At 35.5% G+C, this 10,612-nt stretch overlaps 1 protein-coding gene across 1 annotated transcript; it reads left to right on the plus strand.

The window, feature by feature from the left end:
- The first annotated feature begins 632 nt into the window (after window positions 1-632).
- On the plus strand, window positions 633-9,978 carry spi1 (Spi-1 proto-oncogene). The gene is made up of 5 exons (XM_015384098.1): window positions 633-1,193; window positions 1,718-1,808; window positions 2,735-2,931; window positions 4,765-4,915; window positions 8,970-9,978. The coding sequence occupies exons 1-5, from the start codon at window positions 1,152-1,154 to the stop codon at window positions 9,281-9,283; spliced, it is 795 nt and encodes a 264-aa protein (XP_015239584.1). The 5' UTR covers window positions 633-1,151; the 3' UTR covers window positions 9,284-9,978.
- Window positions 9,979-10,612: the final 634 nt, after the last annotated feature.

The following is a 10,612-nucleotide window of genomic DNA, read 5'->3' on the forward strand; positions in this document are numbered from 1 at the left end:
TGTTGCTGAAAACAAGCAACAGTAAAATGTGAAAATGCTAATATATATTTCATGTCATAAAACAGAGAGGAAACATCTTTTACAGATCATTTTCACATTTTATGCACATACTTATATTGCATATTAGGCCGAGGGTTTGTTGACCAGCTCCAAATTTCCCCATCAGGGTTGTAACTTTAGAATTAATGCTGTTTTCTGACTGAAGCTTCAAAGATATGATTTTTGAGTTTAAAGAGAATGCACCACAACTTAAAGTATCTGGAAGGGATGAAGTTTAAAGATCCCTCCTGCTCAGTGGGTTGTCCCATGCGAGGGAAGCAGGAAGGAGACCCTCTAGATTTGTTGCACAAGTAAACAACAACATGAGCAGAGCAGATAACAATTTATATCAACTATTACAACATGTGTACTTTGGAGGAGAGTAATTGGTTAATATAATTGTAAACTTTCCATTTTAGCTTTTACATCCTGGTTTAAACCTTTCTAATAATGTTTTTTATTTTTTTATTTTTATATGTTGAACACTCATTAAAAAGCTCTGTATGTTGTGTTAAATGTGCATTTAAATTAATAACCTAATGTCACTTGGGGAGTTATATCACGCCTTTTTAAAATATTGTGTAGTGTAAAAAGGTTAACAAGTTAGATATATTCACAGTTCACAGTAGGCTGTCTTTATCACCTGTGAAGCAGATATTTAAGTGAGAAACTGTCACAGAGGAGAGCCCTTGATGATGATTGGCCAGCGAGGGAGGGGACAGTGTATTCTCCGCTGATAAATGTGATGCTTCATAGTCTTCTCTGACAAATCATCAATAGCCAGGAACCTGTAACAGGCACACTTGAATGCTCCCACCCACAGAAAATTTACAGAAGTAAAAAGTTCCTTTTTCATTTTACTGGCAAACACCAACGAGGCCTTGTTCAGTGCAGCTTTGCCTGACAGAGCTTCAGGCCTCCGAGCACAGCTAAGGTCACAACCTCCTGCTATACTATAAGAGCGAGGGAGACATTTTTTGGGGTTGGTTATCGTTGAGTGAGAGGAAATTTTGAAACATTGTGCAATGGTGCCACAAAGGTTTTGAAAGGTTGTGAGAGCGTTTTTTGCCAGCAAAGCGTCTGAGAGTCGGTTTGTTGGTGAAGAGGTCTCCATGTTGCATTCATACAGAATGGAGAGTTACCTCGTCCCTCCTGTAAGTATATTTTATTCTCCTATTTTTACCGAAACCTTCTGGAAGCTTAAGGTGCGACGGCTGAAACTATTCTGGTCCAGTTTGACGTTGTCTACTTTTAAAGAAGAACCCAGAAAATTACTTTACATTCAAAAGAATGGATGATAGATTTTTTTTTCTTTTTCGTATTAGATGACATATTGTGGTCTCATCTTCAAGTTTAGAGAAAGACACAAGTTCATGTCTTTTATACTATCGACGACATGAAAACGAAACTCTAAAGTTCGAAAGAGTTTCAGGACTGTAATGGCAAGGAAAGAAAAAATAGACTTTATCTGAAATATTGTCTGATTTTTTCTAAAAAAACAGGTGAATTTATGGCTTATGTGAAGATTATATAAACAACAAATCTTGTTTAATTAACTTTAAGGCTTCGTAGGTGTAAAGATGTGCTGTATTCTCCTGAAACTGCATTACAGCGGTACAAACTGTGTTTATTTTTATGTTTCTGAAACAGCTTTTTTTTTTTTCTGTTTTCTTTTCAGCATACAGAAGAGATGTACGAGTCTGACATCTACAGACATCCAATTACAGAATATTATAATCCATATGTATTAGATGCTGATATCCAGGCAGGTGAGTTTTCTTCAAAATAAAGTTTAAATTCTAATATGTAATTTCAAATTCGTCAACAACTCAAAAAAATATATATATAAATATTCCAATTTTTAATGAATTGATCTAAAGACGTACAACGGTTTCCAACCATCTGCACTCCCATTTTTATAATCTATGATTTTATTTTTTCTTTACTAATTTGATCATCCAGACCTGTATTTTTACTTTAAGTCCATGACCCAATGTGGTTACACAAACCTTTTTGGTTTATTGTACATAAAAAGAAAGCAGTATGCGCAGCTGGAGCACACCACATTAGGGTGTATGGAAACACAGGAAACAGATGCCTTGTCTTTCGGCCGCTACAACTACAGACATAGAACAACTTTCGCCCCTTGGGGTTTTGTTAATACATGAGAGGGTGCTTTACTTTCTCTCAAAATCAACTGTTTTGAATGTTGCACCAAAACAACTGAAAATAAGTATTAAGTGGGAGGTAGCTTATGGTAAAATGTCTGACACAAATGATGATAGAAAATGATAGAAAACGTATGATTGGATATAAGTAACAGCAAGTAGTCGGAATTTGATCTGATTTGAAAAACTTGTTTATGTTGCACCACTCTCTATCTTTAAATTTATTACAATCGAACTTTAAAAGCATGAAAACATAACTACGGTAAGTAAAAAAACATGCTTGCTTCTGATAAACTATTTTTAAACATGCTCAGTCCCACATTTGCATAAATGTGTCTACTTTATCGAATTTTGACAAGGACCTTTGTTTGTGTGAAAAGGGAAACTAAATTAATTTCCGGGTGTCGACATCTGTAAAAATGTGAGCTTGAAATTGTACCGACCGCATATAAGACATAGTGTGAAAAGCCATAAAGCTTCTTCTGCTTTCATCATTATCATGTTTTGTTCTCTTTGTCTTTGTTTAGATCACTGGGATTACCATTCACACCCCCATGTGCATCCTGTCGAGTTTGAAAGCCTCCCAGAGAGCAACTTCACAGAGCTGCAGAGTGTCCAAGCTCTCCATCCGACGGGTCTCATACGACATGATCCTCTGCGGTACGATGCAGAGAACCTGCTAGATCCGAACCTAGCTGCACATTCACATGTGTTACAGCAACCAGTAAGTCTTCATGCCACAGTTTAAGCAACACATTTTGTTGTGTTATTGTCAAGGGCAACCATTAAACCTCTATAAGTCGATTACAACAAGTGAAGAAATGTTTTCAGTCTTCAGTCTTAAGGTTAAATTACAAAGAAATTCCAAGTAAATAACGGAAAAACTTTGTCATAGTGCTCTTAAACGTCCATGTCCTACAGTAATTTATTTTTTTTGGATCAGAATCAGTAGAACAAAAATTATTTTAGTCAGTTTTCAGGACTCGTCTCCAAAATCAGGAAGTGAATCTTAGCTAACAAGAAACTCCTCATTTTTAGTCTTCTTACACTTTTATAGTCCGTTCCAAAACAGAGTTTTCTCTGAATACACCCAGTTGACTCGGCTAGACTCACATCTGTCGGCTTCGGCCTCAGTTTGTGAGCCAGTGAGTTAGAACAGAGGCCTGTTTTTGGATTTTTAACCTCAGCATTTCAAACCATATCAGCATTTTCACTTCTGTGCTGTGTGGTTGCAGCATTTTACAAACTATTGCACTTTATTAAAAAAAAAAAAAAAATTAGGTAAAAACATCCTGCACTATGTCTGTTTGGTACATTATACTGCCAAGAACATTAAATCAGGATATTAGAACCTTGAAATAAAAGAGATTTTAATTAACCATTTGCACAGAGGACTCAGAGCATTTGTACTTTCAGTTCATTGTGTAAGTTTCACTTCAAATGCAAAGCATTTTTTTCCCCTAATCTATTTAATAGTCAATTTAAAAGCGATATGTGTGTTTGTAAGGGGAATGTCACTTTGTCAATTTAAATGTCATATTCAAAGTGAAAACCAATGTTCCCTTGCAGATTCCTTGTCCACACTGAGCCGTTTGATAAATTTTTTTAATAGAATATTATTAATAGACTGAGAGGCTGTACCCAGCCAGGCACACAGATACAGACGCGTCCACACATCACAGCTCATGCAGAGAAAAGTTTGTGTCAAACTCTTGAACTCACAGTGAGAAACACATAATAGAAACCCGACACAGTTGGGTATTTTTGTTCACTGTAAGAGGTATGGTGTGAAATACTGCCAGTCACAAACCGATATGTATCTCGCCAGTTTGAATGCATTTAAAAGAAAAATAAAAAATCTGTCAAATCCTGAATTCAAAAATATTGATATAAATATAAAAATGTCATATAGTCATATCAGGACAAAGAATGTCAATAAAAAGTTAAATACACATGCTCTTTAATAACTTATATTCTTATCTGGAAACTTTACAAAACAGTTCATTCCACATAGTTTCTGCCACAGTTTGAGCCCTTTTGATATGTCTGTGAGAGCCCTGCATTTAAAGCTGAGCTCATAATGTTTTAAAATGAGATTTAATTTGAATTTAAAATCAAGAATCCTTTTGTTTTAATGGAATCATCAGTTGCTGATAAAATCCAACATCCCATTAATTTCCAGGTATTGGAAAAGGAGTTGAAGTTTATTACTTAACTAAAATTGGAGAGTAATTTCAGTGCCTGAGATTAGGAATTTAGAATATCTTATTTATTCAGAGCTGCATGATGGATGGTTCCTGCTGGCTCTGGAGCAACGCATGCAGCAATCCAGATAAGATTTGTTGTGTAAGAGGAAAGTCTTTCTTATTTAGGCAAGGCAATGCAACTATCATACATTTCACCACCTTGGGTTCTTAGAAAGACAAACGTATTTGTTTTACCATGAAAACCATTTTAAGAGAACAGAATATAATTTTGTAACCAGGGGTTTACGAGGTATTACAATTTTTCTACAGTTTACAACTCAGTAACAATTGTGACTTTTATTCACACATAGGTAGCTTTCTTTCCTCGCTCTGTATATCCACCACGTGTATCCCAGCGCAGCTCTGATGATGAGGAGCATGGAGGAAGGAGTCCCCCACTCGAAGTGTCAGATGAAGAGTGCTTGAGAGATCGAGTATCTTATGTCACATCAGCAGAGATAGGTAAGAATTTATATGAATCTTCACATTCTTATTAAACACAGTAAAAAAAAAAACTAATCAAAAATGTGTTTACGAGAGCTAAAGATCTGAAATACCAGAATTCTGTCAATTAAGATTTGCCAGCAAAAAAGCTTAATCCAGTCACCGTTATCTATTTCTTTACTAAAGCAGATTTGAATGAGGTATTTTTGCATACATGTGAGGCAAATTGACCCAATTTTAAAGAAAATAAAATACATCCCAAGCACTGGTGTCTCAAAGGACACTTCTATTGGAGGCATGAAGATTGTACAAATAAATACAACTGCAATAGACTGGAGGACATTTTGATGAAAGGGGATTTTCAATAAAAACTTTAAAATGACTCTAAGGTGGGGTTTATATGTCTGTGACAGGATGGATGAGTACATAAGAAGCAGGAGAATCCACACCAAGTGACACAGAGCTGGTGGATTCCTTAAGCTGATATAAATAGTAATACTCAGGAAAACACAAATGTATCAATATTTATTGATTGATATAGAACAGTACATATTTCTATAGAGTTTGTGCTCTATTAATCGACTGCTGTTTTATTTAGTAAAAAAATATTTAAATCAGATTTTTCAAGGTGCAAAGGTCATGATTAAAAAGTCATTGTCTTTGTAGAAGCACCGTTCTATTTCACCGTTCGAAAACAGCGAGCCATGCATGGACACTGAGAAAAAGTTTCTGGGAACACGTGTCGTAGTTTTGTTTGATTTAAGAGCAACTGTGAGCTTTCGAAAAACGGGTCGGGAGTTTGTGTTAGTGTTTGAATCAGATGCCTGTTTGTTTTGTGGTGTGTTTTGAAAATAGAATATGGTAGTTGTACTTATAAACTACTTTTTAAGTCATGCTGACCATATAAGCTTTTAACACTTTAACAATGGAGCCACATCCACATAGCTGGAATAAGAAACATGCATTCATACCCCTAGTTTCATAGTGTACCAAATCTTTGTTGTCAATTATTGGTTAAGTGATTTTCTTAGACAAAAAAAAAAAAAATCTGACAGGGATAAGAAAAGAAATAAAAGGCAAAACCTTCAAATTGTAAGACAACTATTCATCCCAATGAGAAAATACTTGATTTTTAAATAGAAGGCACATGGACTTATTTAGACATTTTATCTCTTATTAAGACTACTGTCATTTTAATAATGATTGGCATCATTATAGTCAGAAGAGTTAACCTTTAAGGATCAATAAATTACATACTTCCTAACCATGTCTTTTTATCAAGTCTGTAATAAGAGGTAAACCATCTTTAAGAAAAGCCCAATAATCTCCTATTTAAGCTATTCTTGGGTGACTGGTCATGTTTTACCCACGTTCTACACACAGTGCAGAAATGAAACAGTGCAAAAGATCTGAGCTAAAGAAATTGAGCAAAAAGTACAACCTAACAACTCAAACCCAGCAATCAAAATGCTGGAATTTTTTTTCATTTATCAGGAGATTTGCTGCAGCATTGCTTTTTATCTTCTATCAAGTGATAAAACGTTTGTGTTGAAATAGATAAATATTACCAACGTACTAAGAGAGAGAAGGAAAACATTGTTCAAGCTTTATTTTTGGAAGAATAGGACAGCTTTAATTTTCTTGCTTCGGAGCCTTTTCCTGTCCTTTTGTCAGCGTTTTGTTCTACTGACAACTTAAGCAAAATTCTTAGAACAGAGTATTGGTTGCACAGCTGTTTTTTTTCAATGCTCATTTGGCGCTTTTTATTTAAGACAGTCCGTTAAAGTATAGTAGATAAAAAAATTACATAATTTTTAAAGGATGCTTGCTAAATAATGAAGCAAGTAAAGTTTTTAATTCACTGAATGACACCATTTAATGACACACTTTGATATCAGGAAGATTGGGGTTTAAGTTTATCTTCTCTATTCTGTATGAATAGAATAGTCAGCTATTTGTTTAACTGTGGGTAACTGCACCACTACGTCATATATTTTTCCTCTTCATGTTTATGGAACAGGAAGAGGAACATGCTTTAATGGAACAGAATAGAAAGAAAATAGAAAAAAAAATGTATTTAGAAACAGGTAGATCACAGTTGCAGAATTGTTTGTAGGACGAGACATAGACTTCACTCAAATAAAAAAGACTATATTGTGTAAAAAAGCCTTTGGTAGAAGTACTATGAATAAGCTAGACTCATCAACACTCAGCCAATTCTGAGTCACAAAATCCAAAACGCAAGAAAGAAATCCTTCTGGACCAAACATTTGTTTGCCAAAGATCTGGCATTAGTCTTGCAATCCTGGAAGGAACCAGTAGAGCCGTTTCCTGGGCTGATCCACACTACAGCAGTTACTATATGTCCATCTAATCATAAAAAAAAACATTTTGAGTAAAATTTTTAAACGTTGAAATAGGTGTGTTCCATCTACTACTGGAGCTGGGAGTGAATTAACCAGGCTATACTAAGGGTAATTTAGTCAGAACTGGACGTTACGAACGGCAAGCAATGGCTTGTTCACATTGCGATGTAAAACGCTGTCCGGAGCGGTAGAGAAAGAAATGCATTTCTGATGTGCGCAGTGAGGGCCACACGCCAATAACAGTCATCACACATATAGGAGAGACATCGTGCTTAAGATTTCTGGGAGATACACATCTCACAGTTGAGATGTTGACGGCAGGAAGAGCTGATCAATCATGCGAGGCAAACATTCGCTACATCAGAACTTATTCAACAAGCGCACATTAACTGCCCTACAAGAAAGCCTCAAATGATCAACTAAGTGTAAGAAAAAAAAAAAAAAAAATTTAAATGCTGCAAATGCAGGAAGTTATTTCTAATTTTGCTTTAGCCATCCACCTTTTCTAGATTAATACTTCAAAACTGTCATTACAAATATAGATAGAAACATGGCTTATGTGGATGGGAGTTGCCAGGCTGGAGATTCTATTTAGCCTTAATGAGAGGTACAAGATAGCTGTAAATAAAGTCCAAGGATCCTTTAAAGATCCTTGATCAATGATCTTTAAATTAAGCAGACAAAACAAATTATAGGGAAACCTGCTGCACAATCTGCCTTCTCCTGAATCCACCCCAGCCATACCCGCCTTTTTGGTGCAGAGGTGGAATCGGGGCTAAACCCCTAAAAGAATGGGTGGCAAATTGTTATGTTCAGTAATAATTATTTGTACTAAAGAATCGGCAATCATACACCAGCAAAGAGTTTATATTCATTGTATCATTAAAAACCAAATATACAACCACACAACATTTACTATGACAGATGAAAACAAGTGAACACTGTATCAACCATCAAGCTAACTATATGGTGACATATTTTTTTTTTTTTTTTTGAGGGGTGGGGAGCTTTTTAAAAGTTTGCTTGGTTACTATTTATATCTCAAGATCTCCACACACACAAAAAAACTCTACCTAAACTTGTTTAAGGTGACAACACTCTTTATGACAATGAGTTCCAAGAAAATGAAACAAAAATAAAACCCTTGAACAGGCTGTCAATTGCGTTTTTGCACCAGGGCAACATATTCAGTCATGTGAGCAATATTTTCAAGATATTAAAAAGGGAACATTCTTTCATTGTTGCATAAAATAATGTTGGTAGAGATTGAGCACAGAACAGGAGATAAAACAAAACCATCAAAGAGACCTGTTGTGAGTCTGCACTGTTCTGATAGCTACAGTGATTAAGAAAAAAGAAAGGTTTGTTTTAAAATTTTTGTGTGGCTGGTCACTGCATATCTCCTTTAATCTCAGCTCATATATTACCTTAATTTAGCTGTATTTAAATTAGTTTGTACTTATTACACTCCATTGTCTTGAAATGTGCTACTTTTGAGCTATACTAGCTGAGCAGACAAAAGACAAAGACGTTGCGTAGGTGTTCATTAAAAATATGACAAGATGCGTCACTGACACATGTGCTTAGTGCCTTTTCACATAAAAGTTGACCAAACATGTATTGAGATCAAGTTTCTTTTTCCTGTGTTTGTACAAAAGATTCAGAGCAAACAGGCTCTAATGATGCGGATCATGTTGTTTCCAAAGGTAACAAAAAGAAGATCCGTCTGTACCAGTTCCTGTTGGACCTTCTAAGGAATGGAGACATGAAGGACAGTATCTGGTGGGTGGACAGAGACAAGGGGACATTTCAGTTTTCCTCTAAACACAAGGAGGCCCTTGCACACCGCTGGGGAATCCAGAAGGGAAACCGGAAAAAAATGACATATCAGAAGATGGCTCGAGCCTTGCGCAATTACGGCAAAACTGGGGAGGTGAAAAAAATCAAGAAAAAGCTGACATATCAGTTCAGCGATGAGGTGCTCGGAAAGGGTCATCTGGAGAGAAAATCTTACATTTAGGCTGTATATATAATTTCTACCGTGTCTTTGGCTACACAGTTATATCTGTCAATCTGATAGATACAGTAGCATTATAGAAATAAAAGATATGATACTGTACAGTACCAGAGTATGGTAAATATTTTAGTCAGTGTGCTTTCATGGTCTCCACTTATCGTATCAGAAAAGTTGGAATCAAGTACAACTTATAAAAACAAACAAGCTATTAAAAATATTTTTTCCTCTTGTTTGATGTAAACTTTTTATTTCCTTTATCTGCATTTTAATTTAAAAAGACCTCGTAGATTTACCCAGAAGGGATAGAGCGGTACTCTCTAATGAAAGGGACAAATGTAGTGTCCATAACTGTTTCGTATTTTAATTCTCTATCAGTCTGAATGTGTTCAGACTGGATGCATTAACATCAGCAGGCTCTGTTGTAGTAGCAGAAGGTTGTCAGTGCTCACATTTTACCGGGCCTTGCCCATTCTCTCCATTGTGTTTGACAACTCTGTTGTTTTAAGTTCTCTTAGTTGTGTAAATTTATTATGTTTATGTAGCCTTTTTATATCAGGTTAGTATTTAAACAGCCTGCAAAGGGATAATTAAGCAACATACTCCGTGTTAAGGTAATATATATATTTTGTGCCATGTTATATACCATAAAATGTACAAACTGTATGGCTGAAAATTGCTTGTAAAGAATAAATTCTCCATTAATGATTGTGTGTTATGCATTTTTGCAAAGAATATGTGGAGGAAACTTCATCTAATATCAGAAGTAATGAAAAGAAGAGGGAGATATAAATAAACCGTACAGTTGAAGAGTGTTAGGTTTTACAGATGAAGGTTATATTTCATTACATCTTAAAGATAACTGCTGAACTATGAGGAACTTTGAGGTTAATGAAGGCCTGAAGAGACGAAGTGGCTTCTCACTCAAATCTTACACATAACCGAATCCCGACAAACTGCAGGCATCAGCTTTCTGCTTTTGGCTGCTGTTAGGACTCTGCAGTGACACATCTGGTTTGTTCGTGCCGGTCTCCACAAGTATAAATATTTTGTAAGTGTTTAACTACCGTCTTATTACTAAGGGTTAGTGTTTCCTTTAAAATATTAGAAGGCACTTTAGGTTTTCTTTTAGACAATGGATATTTTGTTTTCTTTCTTTACTGGTTCACCACTAGCAGAAAAATAGAAAATAAAAAATGAACAGCTGTTTTTGTTGTACATTTAAAATCATTTCCCAAGGTGTAACTTCTCAAATGAAAGTTAAAATTGTGTTATTAAAGAGTTACCCGTTTTGTTGACATGTGCACATATAAACTGTCCACGGGCTTCTTAAGA

The sequence above is a fragment of the Cyprinodon variegatus genome, unplaced genomic scaffold, assembly GCF_000732505.1.
Source record: "Cyprinodon variegatus isolate N-32 unplaced genomic scaffold, C_variegatus-1.0 Scaffold15, whole genome shotgun sequence".
Classification (NCBI taxonomy): Eukaryota; Metazoa; Chordata; class Actinopteri; order Cyprinodontiformes; family Cyprinodontidae; genus Cyprinodon; species Cyprinodon variegatus.